The sequence below is a fragment of the Caretta caretta genome, chromosome 10, assembly GCF_965140235.1.
Source record: "Caretta caretta isolate rCarCar2 chromosome 10, rCarCar1.hap1, whole genome shotgun sequence".
Lineage (NCBI taxonomy): Eukaryota > Metazoa > Chordata > Testudines > Cheloniidae > Caretta > Caretta caretta.
This window is the reverse complement of record NC_134215.1, coordinates 74,957,440-74,975,289: the sequence shown is the minus strand read 5'-3', so window position 1 is coordinate 74,975,289 and position 17,850 is coordinate 74,957,440. Positions and strand designations below refer to the sequence as shown.

The window sequence follows — 17,850 nt, the reverse complement described above, 5'->3', positions numbered from 1 at the left end:
ACGCACCCCCGAAATCCCACTGAGCGCGCACATCCCGGCTTAGAGGAACCAGAACCCCCGCGCTATTTGGGGAGGGTTAAAGGGGGAATTCAGCGCCGCGCCAGCAGCGCAGGGCACTTTGCAGCCAGCGTTTTAAACTAAAGTGCAAGCCCCCCCCCCCCCCCTCGCCCCCGCCTCGGTTGGTCCGATCCTCGATGCCCGTCCTTTAACCCGCTTTGTGTTAACTTTTGAGATAAACCTCCCCCTGCCCAGACATGGGGAGTGAAGCTAACTGGGAAAGGTTTGGAGGTAAGGGGGGGGGTGGGGGAGTCCTTCTCGAGACATGTTTTAAAGTGTCTTAAAAGCAAGCGATCGCCTCTTTGCTTTTACTATTGTGGTTCGCGTTGGGCTGTTTGTTTCCCTTCCATCCCAAGCACTGGTGGAGGTGGCAGAAACAGCGAATTCAGATCAGATAAAAAACCCCGCAAAAGGGGGGGGGGAATAGACACTTAAGAGGAAAGAGTCGCCATGTTTAACAGCTTTTTTTTTTAAAAAAAAAGATCTCGTCAATTTCACATAGAACAAGCCTCTCATTCCCAGCCCTCCTCTTTTGTCCAACTCAGTCGTTGGATAGGTCTTTTGTTCTAACTCAGCATGAAAAGAAAAACTTTCTTTAAATGCTATAAACTTAAACCTAATGCAAGTCCCTAAACAAATCCTCCTCTGAGCATTCCAAACATATATACATGGGTTTTTTTGTTTGCATCCACCCTATGCATTTTCTGTTTACTCTTATTTTTTGTGAACCAAAGCTAGCTGCAAAAACAGAGATCTCTATAGATAGCTTACAGGTTTTCAAACATAAAAAAACAACAACCAGGGAATGTCTTTTGATTTGAAAATCATAAATTATAATTTAATGCCAATAACAATGTACAGCAAACGGTTGCTTACAATAAACTAACACAAAACAAACAAGTAAAGATCCTGTGGTCTTAGCTGGAATAAAAACTTCACACACACTCACTCACATGGAGAGCACTTGCAATAGAAAAAGCTAAATCCAGAGGTCAGCAATCCCCTTCAGTAACACACGCACACACACGCAATTTATATATATAAAATCAGCCGTGGTTCGGGTGTAAAACTGCTCAAATTCACAATTATATATATCATTCCCCCCCACCCCTCCACAGATGGGTCTAACTGGGCGGAAGATCAGGGTTTAATCGACTTTAAAGAATTATCTCTCTTGCTTTTTTTTTTTTTTTTTTTTTAAACCACAACATGGTGTAGTAACTTGTGGTAGAGGGGGTGGGAAGCCTCACACAAGGACAGAATTGCAAGCTTTCATATACAAAGCATCTGCTATAGACCATAGGTGGGGGACGGGACACACACACTCACACATGCACAGAAAAAAGAAAGCAACCGATTTCAAAATCAGATCACCCTGCTTCGTGTCTTTCCTTCCTTCAAATTTTATTTGCGATGACAAGGGATAGTAAGTATTAAATACACAAATTGTGTATCCGATCCTGCAGCACTTACGCAGACAAAATTCCCACTGACCTGAATGGGACCTTTGCCTGCGGGAGGATTGCAATATAGGGCCCTGCAGATGTATGTTTGTAAGCAGAGGTACATATACATTCACATATCCCAAATATAAAATATGTTGCGAACCTCTGGCCATGCTTTCACTGACCAATTTTTTTAAAACCCACTTGCTATTATATATACACATTAAAAACAGTCTCCTCAGTCCTACAAGCTAAGTCACTCCATTTGAAGACCTCTCAATGACAACGATAGATGGCAGTTACAGAGTATTATAAAAAATCACACATGCTTAAAGAAAACTCATTGCAAACAACTGACCTGTATTTACAATACTGCTATTACCTTGCTCCAGTGATCTTGTGCGTGTATGTCAGAAATTTACAAAAGATTTTTCCTCCCATTCTGATCATAAAATAGATACTGATCTTCAGAATTCTAATACTTTTTCACAACAATACCTTTCCTATGCAGGCACTTAAGTGTGACAAAAATAAGAGCCTTCTCTAGAAAATCCATTTTTAATTAACAGGAGGATTAGATGAATGGGGGGCAATGGTTTACCATTTCAATATAGTACTTCCTAAACCAAAGATAAACCATGAATTTAAGTCCCCCAACCCCACTCCCGAATTAAACAGGTAAATACACTACTATAAGTCTGCTACAAACTTATTGTGACAAGTAAACAAATCAATTGCCTATGGATTTATATGACTACAAACTATAGAGAAGTAATGTGGTTTCTGAAAGACATTTATGACAGCCAAACAAGTTTCAGATATCAAATAATATTTTAATTTCTGAATACTTTCAATTTTCCTTGGAATATAACACACAAAGACTCGACCAAACAGTTCAGTTATTATAACTTTTACAGTATACAGAAATGTTGCACTTAAAAAAAAAACCTTCAGTTTTTTTAAACACAAAACTGTAAACTCTAAGATACTGAATCAATCACGTTATCTATAAGTGCCAACAGTGTTATTTTGTCATGCTGATTTCAATGATATTTTTTTAAAAAGGGAAAATATCAACAATTATTATAATACAAAGGGCTTGCAAATATACAAACAGATAGAGGAGTTTAATAACAATTCATGAAGAACTATGTGGAACCCAATCCAAATTACAAAAGTTCACTTTGTTTTTTTTTCGTTTTTTTTTGTTTTTAGTTTTTAGTTTTTGTTTTTTTAATCAAAACCATAATGTGTCTTGGACACAATTCATTCTACCTACAATAAATCCCCACAGTTCATTTTCTGTCTGAAAATATCAAAAACCTAGTTTTTTGGGGTAGTTAAGTGACATGTGGTTCATTCGGGCCTATATAATTATAGCTCTCTCTCTCAGCTTCAAGCTAAATTTTGGGTCACCACCTCTAAGTGCGCTTCCATCATTGTGTTGTTGAGGGGTTTTTTCCTTTTCTTTTCCTTTATTCCTATGATACTTTCATGGACTCAGTTTTAATTCTTTCAGAACATATATTTTAAGGATACACTTTTTTTAAAGAAGCCAAGATTATATCAAAAAATTATTATAGAACCACAGAATAACCTGGTTTGAAACCAGAAAAATACAAAAAAGAACAACTATAGGTACATAGACACATAGGACAATTAATAATTTGGAAAAAAAAAAGACTTACTTTTTTCCATTGCTAATTTTCTCCAAATTTCCTTTAAAAGCACTTTCAGCGAGATATTTTTCTTTAAAAAGTTTACCCCACAAAAGAAAAGAAAAAGAAAAGAAAAAAGAAAAACCCACCCTAATGTATTTCCTTCCTTCTTTCTTTTTTTCTTTTACTTTTCTTTCCCCTTTATTTTTTAAACAAAAGAAATGACAAGTAGCAAGTTTTTTTCTCTTAATGACACGGGAGTTTTTAATGCATTCTGTAAAAGTTCATTTGAGAGTCTTTTTTTTTTTTAATTCACAGTCCATTATTTTTCCCCTGTCTTCTTTTAGCAAACTTGTAACATCCTTAGCAGAAGGAAATATAAGCAACCACCAGAACCCAAATGTCATTTGCTTTCCTTTCCCTCTCTTTCATCTCCCTTCTCAATATATATATATTTTAATTTTTTTCTCCAATATTTTATTGAATGGACATATAAGGCCAGTTAAAACTGCTGCCAGACAGTAACATATCCCTGATTAGGGTTTCTATTGGGGTTTTACCTACCAAACGGACGAAAAACAATTGCTCTATGACAGAAGATGAGACAGTGCGCAGGGAGGGAAGACGTAGTAGTAACTTCCCGAATCGCGTTGGTTGGTTGGGATACTGGCTCCTAACGTATTCTTCCAAAGCACACTGTGACTTCTCCTGTAAACTTTCAACATGGGCTACATCAGAGAGACCACAGGCATCTGGAAGAAAGGTTAAAAAAAAAACAAAAACAAAAAAAAGAAAACAATCAGTTTAAAGAAGATTGTTTTTTTTTTAAAAAAAAAAAACCTGGTAAAATTAGGCGTAGATAGTGGTTGATCATGTCGCCCTCAGAGCTAAGCACGTTTTTAGCAAAAGGTGAATATATATATTCCACCTTCCGGAGGGGTCTGCTCTAGAATTAAACACAGCTTTAAGATCTGAGGGTTTGATTGCACTACTGACCTAGGTGTTGATACTGAGATGCTGGGAAAGTGTCATTTTTTTATTATTATTTATTATTAATTTGCAAAGGTTGAAAAGCGTGCGGGGAATAAGCCACTATTTCTTTCCCACTCGGAAAATAATTGGGAAGAGTCTCATCATATGGCTAGAAGGAATGATAATTATTAGCAATAATAATTAATAATAAAAACTGGCCCAGCAAAGCATAACGGCGCCCCAGATCCAGCAACAGATTCTCCCCCAAAGAAGACAACGCGTTTTTCTTCAGTCTTTGAAACTGATTTAAGTGGCCCTTTAAAACTGATCTTGTCAGTTTAGCCTATTCAGAGGCAGCCATGCAAACTGTGATCTCTCTGTTCGTTTGAGCTGTCCTCCCCACTTTCTTTTTCTTTTTCTCACTTTTTCTTTTTCTTTTCTTTTACACCCAAATCCTCTACAAGACGAAAACTCACTGATATGGTCTGGACATTTTTCTGATACGCTAAAATACAATAAGTTCCCTTTAAATCAGAGACGTCTGTTCTGAAAGAGCACAGGGTGTGACCTGACCTCTCTGTGGCTTCTTAGGCATAGGGCTAACACATGCATATTCTGCGAGTCATTAGGACCCAGATTTTCAATAAAGAAAAAAAAAAGAGGGGAACAAATAAAAACGCAAACATCATATACATCTATGTGAGTGTCTGTTTTACATCATTGAGCGTTATTGGGGCATCTGAGAAGCTGCATGCATAACCCTATATTTGCATGTGTGTATTTCCACAAAAATCAGATAACAGAAACCTTTATCTAGTTGGGAGGCAATTTGCATGCCAGGCCTCACATTTTGCAAATAGTAATAAATTTAACAGTTACGACAGTGTCGGACGATTGTTTTCTTGAAAGGCTAAAAAAGTGCTCTTTAGAAATCCAGCATTTGAAATAAACTCATCAAGGTTGTTTTGGGGAGTGTGTGTGCGGGGGGTGGGGAAAATCCGAGCTGAAAATTTGAGCGAGGAATAAAATGCATCCTTGAAAAATGACAGGAAAATAAAATAACCATCCCACAAACAAACGGTACATTCTGCTTTTCCTACGGCTAGATGCTCCCTGCTAATTGATCACCTAAGGACTTTAGCACAAGTAATTTCTTTTTTTAAAAAAAGTTTTACTTGCAAAGCAATAATATATAAAAGGAAGTTTAGGTCACGACCCAGAACCTGGACAAAGTCCAGAAAATGACTTGGTTCCCCAGACCCCCTTTAACACAACAAGGAATGGATTGTGAGTCCTCCTCCCCCCACTCCACAGAAACGACATTTTTTTTCTTCTGTTTCCTGATATCAGGCTTTAAAAAACTTGGATGAGTAATTATTTTACAAGTCCTGCTTCCATTCATATGTTTATCACGTGGCCACTTTCCCAAGCTTTCAAATTAGTTACAAAAGAAATCATTTAAGAAAACAAAACCACCTTAATCCAAAACTTCTAGAGGTCCAAGACAGTGGGTCACCGGCTGCGCCTTAAAGTTAGCAGCCTCGACTAATGTAGTGCCCAAATTAGAAAGCATGTATTTAAATATATATACATATACATACATCTCTCTCTATATATATAGCCTCCAGAGTTAAAATCAAGTCTATTACTCACACAGGTTAAACTACGGTGCAAGTTAATTAGATTTCACAATGCATTCAATGATTGTTTTATAACTAGTATACTATTTATATGCAGGAAAAGTTGGCACGTATTTTCCACTTTTAATTATCTAAGAAACACCTTATTGCTCTGATTATTTCCTTCCAGAGAAATAGCTGTGTAACCATAGAATTAAATTTGTAAGCCCCAGCTAAGAATCCTTTCCTGTTACTTTTTCATATTATTAAGATGTATGTACTGGAGAATTATCTTTTACAAACCGCTACTTACTTTGGACCATACCACTCCTGCTATGTGTAACTACAAACTTCCCCCTTCCATTAAACGACACAGCACTGCTCCTTGCCATATTCTATTTCACTCAGAGACAGCTCTTTGGGAAATATGATTTATTTTATTTCATGGGATGGAAGCGAATGTATTTTAAATTCAGCTTTTCACCGCTTAACTTTTTTTTTTTAATTCACTTTTTAAATCACAGGGCTGCTTTTGTTGTTGTTGTTTTGTGGTTGCCCATAAAATGATCCTTTTTTTTCAGGGATGGGAAGACTTGCTTTTAACAACATCAGACAGCTTTTGCCGCTGTTCGGATTGGTGTCGTTAAATGCCAGAGCTATACTGTTAAATCAAACATTCTTTTCACTGGGGAAGGCAGAGGCTCACATGCCTTATTGGTGCTTAAAAGTCCCCCCCCCCCCCATCATTGTTAAAACTATTTGAAGGCTCCCTCTAAGGGTGCTTATAGGCCAGGCCTTCCTTCCAGAAACACATACCATTTTTCTAAAAGGACACATGTAGCAATGATTCTGGTGGGGTTTCCAGCTTCTTACACTTTGCCAGAGTGAACCGATTTCAAAGGGGGCGGCTGGGGGTGGGAAGAGTGCAAATAAATGCTGCCTACCTGAGGTGAAGAGGACTATGGCCTTTAAACAGCTATATTCTGCAGAGTCGACATGCAATGCTTTCAGTTTTTCTACTTGCTCTTGGAAGATTCGTATGTGGTCCATAAAGGCGACCACTCGGTCAGCAGACATCGGCGAAGCGTGGAGGCCAGCAGCGGCCAGGAGAGGAGCTACGTGGAGGGGCATGGAGCACTGGGCGGCATTGAGGACAAATAACTCGCTCCAGGTCAGCCTGAGGAGGGCCACCTGGTCTGTGATCTGGAGGTCTGGGAAGAAGGGGATATTCCTGGCCCACTCCACCGCACTGAAGAGCATCCTGGCTGCCAGTTCACAAATGTTCTCGATGCCCATGATGTTGTTGGGTTGCATGCATTGACTGCCAAAGCGGGAGGTTGGGTAAGGTTCTGCTCGCAGGAGAAGGGAGATATATCCGGATAGGTAGGAATGGCAGTTGAGAGGGTCCCCATTTGTCAAGGCGAACTGACCATGAGTTGGCTGTGTGGGTGGCATTCTGCCCCTCTGGACGGCTGCAGTAAATAAAGAAGAAACTACAGCAATTAATATCTGAATTGCTACGATCCTTTTCCAATCAAGTTCTACTTTGTGTGTGACCCTGGGTAAAGGCAGCTTCTGGGTGGGGAGGGGGGGACGACATGCATTTTCCAGACAGAGTGCAGCCTGCGTCTGGTTCAGGGCTCTGCAGTTCCTGATTAAAGTAAAAGCAGCAATAAAAGCTAAGCAACGCTGGGTACATGCCTCAAGGCTGCTGCTCTGAACTGCTTTAAGGACACTACGGATCCTCAGTTCCTAAACACACAAGAATTCACCCCCCCCCCCCACCTCCTCATATGTACCGAACGTCTGTGTGTGTGTGTGTGTGGTGGGGGGGGGGGGTCCTCTTCATTACAGCTGATATTGCTTATTGATTTAGGGCTGCAGCGTGGGGAGGGCGCAGACACCTTTCGAAATCCAAAGTGCTCGTCCCAGACAGCATTTATTGACTATTCTACAATCCTTTAAAAAGGTAAAATTCCCCTGCAACACATAGACGGGTAGCTACAGCCAGGCGACGGGCGAGGGTTATTACTGAAAAGCACCTTTATCAGCTGCTCATGGAAAGTGGGCCTTTCATTTTGTTAATAAATTTACATGGTGACAGCGAGAGGGAAAGGGAATAATAGCCAGAGATGCAGAAGGAAGGGAGAGTGGCTGAAATGTGCGTGGCTTAGATTTGTTATTTAGCATATGCCAAGGTTAGTTACTCCTGTAGACACACAAAAGACAAGCCAGGCAGTCCAGAGCCCCCTAACCCTTAACCTACATAGCAGCGTCCAGACACAGAACACGCCATTGCAAGACTGGAGGCTCATATTTCTCGTCTAATTTTATATCACAAAGACTCGATTTGCACGGATCAGGAACCCCTCAGCTACTTATTTCTTTCCTCCCTCTCCCGTCCCTTTTACCACATTCTCGCTGTCTCTCCTGGGGGTGGGTGGGGAAGAAAATAATAATAATAATAATAGTAATTAATAATTAATAAAAAAGACGGGTTTATTTTTAAAAACCAGACTGCGAATCCACAGTGGAATGCAGAAGAGCCCTGCAGGGATGCGAGCTCCATTGCTACAGTAATTCGAACCTCCTGTGTAAGGATGGGTGATGGGGGTAGGTATTCATCTCTCTATCTATAAATTCATACACACACGAATTGGGGAAGGGGGGGGTGTAATGCTGCCCATGCAGGAGGAAACATTAAAAAAGTAACCACGCCTCAGACGATCCATCTCCCTCCTTAAACAGCTGAACCTAAACTATCCACTTCCAATGAACCTCCATCAGCCAAATCACACACATCAATGAGGAGGGCCGGAGAAAGCAGGCAAGCCCCCCCCCCCCCAGCCCCCAATACCTCTTTCTGAATTAAGGGAAAGTTTCTCTCACTCGCTGTTTATTGTTGATTTGGCCTTTTTTCCCCCTTTCTTAAAAAGAAACAGATTTGCTTGAAGGGGGGGGGGGGAATAACAGAAAAGCAAAATGCAGTGACTGACAATTGGAAAACAAATGAAATCCCAATACCTTCCCGTCTCATGCCAACTTTGAGGCATTTTTTGAGCCGGCAGTACTGACACTGATTGCGGTGGTGCTGGTCAATGGGACAGTTCCTGTTGGCACGGCAAGTGTAGCTCAGGTTCCTCCGGACACTCCGCTTGAAGAAACTCTTGCAACCCTCGCAGGTAAATTGGCCATAATGTTTGCCACTAGACTTGTCCCCACAAACCACACACTCGATGTGCTGTTGCTGCTGCTGCTTGTCTCCTCCTTGGCTCTGCTGGCTTGGCTGGTTGGTCTGGGCTGGAGTGCTGGGGGGCCCTCCTTGTCCCGGGGTTTGTGGTGTGTGAGGGGCCCCAGCGGGTGGTCCTTGCACTGGAGGGGCTTGAGCAGGCTGAGTTCCCTGAGCTCCGGGTACATCGTCCTGGGGGTCTCGCCACGCACCAACTACCATTGCCATATCTATTGGACACCGTTTCCAAACTGCCTGTCCCCCCTTTATTTTTAAAGTTTGTTTGCTTGGTTTTCAGATCAGCTTTGCAGCAGTTTCTCTCTCTCTCTCCCTCTTTTTTTTCCCCTTAAAAAAGGAGAAAAGAGGGGATGGGGGGACAGAAAAAAATGCCAGCGAAGGCGGAGAACGAGGGGTGTTGGGGGGGGCAGATTGCGAGTCGATTGTCTGGCGTAAAGACAGAAAAGTAAGGGGGTGGTAGGGGTAGGGGGGAGAGAGAGAGAGAGAGAGAGAGAGAGGAAAAAAAAATCTCTTCAAAGATCTCCCTCTCTCCCTCTCTTAGAGCTGATCTGCTGCAGAGGAGTTGAAGGAGGAGAGGCGAGTGTCGGGGGGCCAGGTCCAGGGAAGCTCACAGTTAGCCATTCAGGAAAGCCATCAAAATAAGAATGGAGAAAAGGTTACAGATGACACACAGGCTGCAAAGGGGGAAAAAAAAAATTGCACAACTGAAAAGACTTTTCTGGGCGCAGAAAGCGGAGGGCTTCGCTGTAGTTTTTTGAAGTCCAGGTTGTGGAAACATCAACCGAGATCAGCTTGGCTTCCCCCCCCCCCGCCCCTTTCTTTCCGCTGCTTCTTTCTCCTGCTCTCTCTTTCTCTCTTTTCTTTTCTTTTCTTTATTTTGCTGCTGCTTCTTCTCCTCCTGCTGCCGCTGCCGCCGCTGCTCGCTGCCTTGTGCCGCGTCTCCTTCTTTGCAAGTGGGGCTCTTAGCGCAGTTGGTTCACACAACACATGGGGTGGAGGGGAGGGGGGGGGAGGGGGAAGGGGGAGGTGAAGGGAAAGAGTCAACTCTCCAGCTTAGAGCTCAGCCAGTGATAATGATAAAAGAGGAGAGCAAGGAGGAGGAGGAGGAAGAGGAGGAGGAGGGAAAGAAGGATCACAACCTAGAAAACTGCATCGTTCTTCATGCAAAAAAAAAAAAAAAAAAAAAGGCAAGACGAGAAGAGGCACAGGAGGGACAATCAGCCCCCCCCCCCCCAGCAAAAAAAAAAAAAAAAAAAAAAGCAAAAAAAAAAAAAAAAAAGCAAAAGCAAAAGAACTGCGAATCAAAGTGATCAAATATGCTAAGAAGGGGGGTAGGGAGTGACTGCGGTGTATAGGAGCGGGGCTGGCAGAGTGGTGAGTGCTTTCCCTGCGATCAGCTCGCCGAGCTCTCTATATAGTGAACTTTGACACGACTGCTGCAACTTAGCGCACGTTACCATGGCGACCGCTCGCCTTATAAGGCAGCAGACGGTGTTTGACTGGTCAAAAGCGCCCGGACCTCCCCTCGCCTCTCATTGGGCCGCTCTGCCTTGCGCTGGCTGGCATGGCTGCCGAAGCGCGCTGCCCGGTCCTAAAGGGAGAACGCTTCGCGGACAGCTGAGAACGGAGGCCTGGGGTGGGGGTGGGGGTGATTTTTTAAAAAAATATGATTGTTATTATATCTTTGCACTTTCACTTTGCCTTAGTTGCAGGATCTTTCCTAAGAATGGGAAGGGTGGGGGGGGGGGAATAAGGCTGGAGACCCATATAAATATCCATGGCAAAATGAGACTGAAATAGTCTTTGTAGCGCTCAGACTTTATTAACTCTTTGATCAGGCACGAGGAAAAAAAAAATCTGATCATATCATCACCTGTAAGCAAGAGAGTTAAATTACATTTTCCTGTTCCCCATTGTGGTGATAATGTCATAAAAATAAATTCCTGATGGATTTTTTTTCCCAAGGGGGAGGGAGGGTAAAAATAACAGCTACTGTGCTAAATAAGGTGATCGGATGCGATTCTTATAAATCAAAAATTGGGGAAGGAGGGCTTTCAGAATTGATATTCTTCAGTGACTACCTTCTCCCTTTAGGGTTAAAGTTTCACAGGTATGTAGATTTAACTTTTAATTGCTCAATCCGCGGAGAGGATGCTGACAAAAAGATAACTGTGTCACTCGGATGCTGCAGTTAAAAGACATGATCATGACCCTTATTCAGCATCATTTTTAAAAAAACCCTCTAAAATGGAGTTAGCTGTAAACTATAATTTCAGTATCTGCAGCCCTAGCTAACTATTGTGAGTGATTATTTGCAAAGGTAGAGATACCTGTATGCATACCATACACATTAGTGTAATGTCTGTATGTATGCTACATATATATTAGAGATACATCTATCAATGTATATAGACAGAGACATCAGTGAATATGGTACTTGATCACAGAATAGTTGAGTATAGACTTCATTGTTTCTTGACTGCTCTGGCATTTCGAGAACCATTCTTTTCATCAAACACCCAAACATACACTGGAAATAATTAGCATACAAATACACACCACACATGTCTGACTATCTATATATGTGAACACATACCCACACATTTATTCTGAGTTGCACCGGGTTTACAGAAATAGCAATGATTTAATCGAGAACAGCATATCTTACATTCATTATGTTGGAAAAATTCAATGCTGCTTTCCAGAATATGAATTTCTTTTCTTTTATCAGAAAGCGAGGCGGTTTGGTCATAACGTAATACATTTCTAGCTATTCAACTTTATTCTTTTTGTTTTAGGCTAAGCAGAAATTCACGGATAACACACAGGGATTCGGTGGCATTGTGACGCGGTAGCACAACCTCTGTACTATATACGGAGCAATTCTAAATAGGTAACCGATCTAAGTACACAGGGGCAATTGTTTATACCCTATTGAACCTGGGTACTACGCACCATAACAGAGATAGTTAGTTTATTTTCTATTGAATATCTGCAGCAAGCACCAGAACAGACAAACGCATGGATAGATAGAAATCAATTTTAAAATACAGAGATCAATGGACAGGGAGACAGTTGCTTCTATACAAATATACACATACATATAAACACATGTGTGAGATGGGGACTTATACACATACAGTCAAACTAAGTAGAAACATGGGGACACAGATGCATACAAAACTATATTCAGGATTAATTGCAGCAGCTTTCCCCCTCCGCACACACTTTTTCATGTTGCCACATGCACACCCCTTCTGCCGCAGAAATAATATATGTCTCTAAAGCCGCAGGTGCTGAGATGATTGGAAAGTTGTAAAAAGCACCTAGACTTGACACTGTCCTGTTTATAAACCTGGAATATAATAAGATTCCACCAACAAAGATGCGCGCCTGGTCAATTTCAAAGGCAGGCTGTAGAATTCCAATTGATCATGATGTAGCAATATAAACCCTTAACTTAAATAGTAATCGAGGGGGAGACAGAAAGAAAGGGGTTGGGGGAAGGGACCTTTTACGGTTAAAATGTGGAGAGCTGCCTTATGATTTCCAAATAACGCAGACATTAGGGGTCACACCTTTTGGTTGAGAATATAAAACATAGTTGTTGAATGTAGTTTATGTGGCATGTCTTGGAAAAGGTTTCCTCTCTCAAATCTTATAAAGTACACAGGGATAATTCATCATCTAAAAACATTAACATCTTAACAAGTGCAGAAAGAGCGTTTATTTTTTTAACAGGGTCCACATTATGAATAGTTTGAATATTTGATCTACCTATGTATGCTTAAAAGCTCCAGTATATTCGGATTACTCAAACTATAATGAAGAATACCCCCGATTAACTATTTGCTCTTCGAGGGATACAAGAATACAACTATTTATTAGGTAGTTTGCTATTTATTTGAAAGCACCCCTGCGATGTAGGCTGATGTGGAATAGATGAATATAATGATGAACTGCAGCTAATTTTGCTGAATAATATTTGAAAAATGAGTGTATCGCTGATAGAGGAAGATTCTAAAATGTCCTTATCAGAGCTAAGTCATAATAGCACAGTTATATTTCGAAAGTAGGATGGTATTATTAATCATTATTATTCTATTATTTATTATTGTTTACAAAAAAGAATAAATCCCTCCTGCCATTTTACTGCAGATGTAAATTTATTTTAATGAGCGGAGGGCGGAAAGATTTATGTTTACTAAAATAAAGTTTGGGATAGCCTCCCTGTAAATCGTTAGAAAAGAGGGGGAGATCTGTTTTTCTGGCAGAAACTTGCCTAATAGTCCTCTAATTCTTTATAGATTAAATCGCAATAGGAATACAGCACCGAACAAATACCGAGTTTCACTCTGAACTCAGTGGAAAGCAGTTACGTCTAACAGAATGCAATGAATTCCTCTTCTCCCTGAATATAGTATGTGTGTGTTTTTCTCTTCCACCACACTGAAGTTCCATGAATAGGGAAAGTGGCTCCTATTGTGTGCCTCTGAACTTCCAAGTCAATGCAATTTTTAACCACTGGCTTGTGGTACTTTGAAAATCACCAGGGGCTGTCAGAGTTGGGTCCTCTGAAAAATTTACAGTGCTAAATCAGAGCATATGCTGTGAGAGAGGGGAAAAAAATTGCTTAAGATTGGAGCAAGTACAGTATCTGTCTGCCCCCTAGTGTAAGTCTCTTATCTGCCTAAAATTCAACTTTAAAAGAAAAGGATCTCTTAAAGGGAAACGACTTTTGGCTCACGTATACATACGAGAATGAAACTTCTGTGCATTTTAATCTGATTAATTCCTAAGGATTTAAAATTAATTGGCTTGGACACTCCTAGATCGGACAGTAAGATTTCTGCATCAGGGTTTCTCCCAAGCCCTGTGTTGAATAGGTATTTTTAAGCGGGGGGGACGGGGGGGGGGGGGTGATTGGTTTGTGATTTTTTTTTTAAATGAGAAGCCATGCCTCTCACGCTTTTGTCAGAACAGAGCAGTTTTGCTGCTTAAAGTCAGATCTGCACCTTTTGCCATAAAGAAGGATAAATATTTGCCTTAGAGCTGCAGACCAGCTGCCAACCGCACCTTTCGATGGTGAGTATATATTCCTGCTTCTTCTCATTGTACTTGCTTAAAACCGAAATTGTTTCTGGTGGGAGAGACGGGTCCTCAGCGCTAACATATTCAACACCGACCTTTCTCAAAATAACAATAAATAATAATAGTAATAATAAGAATTAATAAAAAAACGCTGCCAGCTTCACACGATTACAAAAGTCCGTGCAGAATCCCTAGCAGTGAAGTTAGAGACTTAGTCCCCCCATCCCTAATAGTCAGTTACGATAACCAAGTAGAATTAGTCAGTTACTATAACCAAGTACCCTTTCACAGAAGGGCTATTCGTTCTTCACTCTTGTTTGAAATGACTTTGATGCACGTTTGTATATTAGCTTTTGAATCTGATTTGGGGTCGTTTTGTTTATTTTTGCTAAAGGACGTGATAACTGATGATGCTGTAATTGCAGACACTGGGTCTCTCCCCCCCCCCGCCCCCGCCACCCCTTTCGAGCAACCCACGTAACCTTAGAAACGCTAGTTTAATACGCAAGTTATCTAACAATTGTTTTCTTAAGAGAAACACAAGATCACAACACATTAAAAAAAAAAGAGTGAGAAAGAAGAAGAAACTATAAGTAAACATACCAAAACCATATTTGCCTTGTTCAAGGTCCCAAATCGCTTGCATCTTCTTTTTCTACCTCTCCTTTAGTTTGGCAGGTGAAACAAACAAACCCAAAAAACCGCTGTTTGCCCCCCTGAAAAGAGGTGCGTTGGGTAATTAACGAGAATCTCCTTCTGGGTGTTTATCTAAGCGATTGTGCAAACTGATAAAAAAAAAGAAAGTAAATCAATAAATAAAAGAAAAGGACGCTACAGCCTTCGAGGGGTGGGGGGAGAAAGAAGGAAGGTGAAGGGAATAGATCTCCCCCAACCTAAAGGGAAGTGATTTCCGTGTGTTATTAGCGTTCAGCCTTGGGGGGGGAAAAACAACAACTGAACACTCACTCTAACTTTGCCCAGACAGGGTTTGAGGGAGAGCTTTGTACATAGCTATTAGGAATGTGCGCCTCGCCTTTAAGAGAGAGAGAAAAAAAAAACAACCCACCCAAACCCAAGGTAGGAGAGATGTCTTTGAGTGATCCTTGTCTCTCATCTCATTCCTTAGAAGGAAGAGCGTCTTGCTACACCTTGTTTGGAGCTGAAAAGACCCGAGACTTAAAAACCAAACCAAAACAAAGGGGGGGGGACAACAACAACCCCACAGCCCCCCCCCCCAGTCCAGCCGGAAACAATATAGATAAATAAGAGTGAAATCTCCTAACTTCGTGAGTGTTGTGGTCGGATGTATGCCCCCGATTTCAAACCCGCCAAGAGAAAAACCGCAAACAGCTGCAGGCGAGCGATCAGCACATGCACAGAGAGGGAATTGGGGGGTGGGGGGGGGGGGGTGGGTGGTGAAGGGATAGTGTCCTGGGAAGGGTCGGTAGGGAACGCAAGCACATGCTAAAGCAAGCTGGAAAAGAATCGGAGCTAACCGGGGAATCTCTCTCTCTCTCTGCCCCTGAAATCCCAGCTAGAAGGACTTACTCCACATAGTTATTTTAAAATGGGGGAAAAAAAAAAACAAGTCCATCTATAAAACCCGCTGTTGCTCATTAAAACCCCTAGAAAGACATTTCCCCAGCCCTTCACAAACATGGCAACTTTAGAAATGCAAAGCGAGGCTTCGCGGTTTTACTTTGTTAATTTTTTTAAAAAAAATTGAGGCTCCTGTTGCAAACCTGAGATTACTCCCATTTTCTACCCCCCCCCCCAAAACAGTCCTTCCTCCTTTCCTAATGAACGAGACGCTAGCTCAGGGAGAGTTTGGGACAATTTGGAATACATTATGCTGCATTTGGCAGTCTAGTACAGTTTTAAACTTAATGGATTCCTGTTTCTTCCTTTTTGTTTTAAGAAAAGAATGGGACACACACACACATACACACACACACAGATCTTTTATTTTAGGAAGCTGTTATGGTAAGAAGTGTGTCAGACTTGACAAATGGAACAAACCTTCTTCCACTCTTACTTGTCTTTGCCTTAAAACAGGAATTAAGTTCACCACAGTTCTGAATGTTAATTGCATGTTTACTGAGCTAATGAAAATTAGGAATGGGTTTTAGCTCCTCAAACAAGGATGAAAAAACGATGAAGGCAACTATCATCACAGCCTGGGGGGAGGAATAAACGCACAATATTGCCCAAATTGAGGAAATCTTTTAACTGTTCATGAATACCCTAACTATTGTCGACACAAGTTTCCACTCCTGTGAAGTCTGATCAGTACATGGGAGATGGAGACACAGCCCTGTTGAATGAATTTTTATTATTGCCAGAGGGACATTCAGACTTCCCTCACCCCCATGCAGTCCTCCCCACTCTGCAAAATAAACCCCTTACGGGTGAGAATTCTTAAGGTGTGCTGACAAGCATATGATACGTAGTAAAGTAATTTCCTCCCTTAGCCCACGCCTCCCCCTCCCCACACACCATCTTTCCCAAATGTTCCTTTTCTCTCAATCCCAAGGGTTGGGAGGGAGGGGGGCAGAGGACGGGAGAATTAAACCTCCCCCCGGGTTTATCCTTGCAATCCAAGGATGAAAGGATGACCTAATAATTCAGTTTTATGATAACAATTTTCGTGCTTGAAAACAAACTGCCCATAAGGAAACAAGGAAGAGAGAGAGATTGTGGACTATACCTTTAAGGATTCTTCCCCCCCCCCCACCTCGCTCCCGCCCCCCCTCCAAGGTGCTGCCTGGAGGGGATTTAATTAAACCGGCTAAAGATGTTTTAAATCTAAAATAAAAAATAATTCCAGGGAGACGTTTTCCCTCTGCTGTGCAGCTCAGCGTTTGAAAACTTTGGCCCAAGTTGTAGCGACAGCCACAACTCTGCTCTTCAGGGGTCAGAGGTGAGGGCTATTTTAACCCTAAAAGCCTGCGAAAGACCAAGGTTGAAACTAGACTTGCAATACTAATAGCCATAATTACCTCCACCCATTCCAGGGGCATTCCTGCAGAAGAAATGTTAGACGCCGGGTAAGAATATCTTGGGGTGGATCATTTTTTTTTTTTTTTAAATAACAGCAATATCAAGGAATTTCTCAAAGTGCTCCCTTTGCCTGTGGGATTGGAGGTTTTGTTTTTTTTTTTTTTTTTTTTGCAAGCATTCCCAAGGCGCTAGGTCTTTGTCTTAGAAGGAATGGAGTGTCTGAATGGTGTGAAAGGGACAGAGAGGGTCGCTTCAAATCGATTTTACTTGTCCTCTCTGTCTTTTCGGATCAACGCCCTTCAATGGTCACATAGGTGCTCTTTCAACCAAAACCTTGTGCAACATTTTCTGCCTGTATTGGTGCTAAATACAATAAATGCTGGGCAGATTTTTTTTTCTTCTTTCCAAAGCAGAAAGCACCCTAATTAAATTGTTTTATATGGACAGTCAAGACAGACCAATTAAGTATGCATTAGTATAAAGATATATTCTGGAGATAATCGCTCTATACAAGATGTGCAAAGTTCCTCCGGCAGAGAGGGTGTAACACCTTTTGATATGGATTCCCCCCCCCCTCCTCCACCAGTCGTCTCCTTTACCTGTATAAGGCACTGGATAAATTAGTTAAAAGCCATTAGTTAGAGTGCTTTATAAACAAAGTTAACATGTGGATGTAGTTGTTTGTATAGTGGAATATTTAATTGTAGTACACATACATAATTACGGCTATATATATAACATGGCTATATAGCTGTAAATTA

General features: G+C 41.4%; 1 protein-coding gene and 1 long non-coding RNA gene across 19 annotated transcripts in view; one reads left to right on the top strand and one right to left on the bottom strand.

The window, feature by feature from the left end:
* Positions 1–867: 867 nt before the first annotated feature.
* Positions 868–15,245, bottom strand: NR2F2 (nuclear receptor subfamily 2 group F member 2). Of its 4 annotated transcripts, XM_048865843.2 has the most exons (4): positions 15,156–15,245; positions 14,693–14,874; positions 6,696–7,223; positions 868–3,912 (listed from the first exon to the last, which is right to left on the bottom strand). In XM_048865843.2, exons 2-4 carry the CDS (start codon positions 14,733–14,735, stop codon positions 3,638–3,640), a joined length of 846 nt encoding a protein of 281 aa, XP_048721800.1. In that variant the 5' UTR covers positions 14,736–14,874; positions 15,156–15,245; the 3' UTR covers positions 868–3,637. The 4 variants fall into 4 exon arrangements, with proteins under 4 accessions (XP_048721800.1, XP_048721798.1, XP_048721796.1 ...); XM_048865841.2 differs by having other exon boundaries at positions 14,693–15,224; XM_048865839.2 differs by lacking the exons at positions 14,693–14,874; positions 15,156–15,245 and adding an exon at positions 8,776–10,182 and having other exon boundaries at positions 6,696–7,244.
* The window catches only part of LOC125643369 (uncharacterized), a 134,315-nt gene continuing 129,691 nt past the window's right edge, over positions 13,227–17,850 (top strand). For 2 of the 15 annotated variants that reach the window (XR_012670297.1, XR_012670296.1), the window contains exon 1: positions 13,235–14,083. This is a non-coding gene — a long non-coding RNA (uncharacterized LOC125643369). Of the gene's footprint in view, positions 14,084–15,215; positions 15,376–17,117; positions 17,137–17,850 lie in introns of those variants that run through there. The other 13 variants (XR_012670303.1, XR_012670304.1, XR_007358699.2 and 10 more) reach the window with 10 other exon arrangements.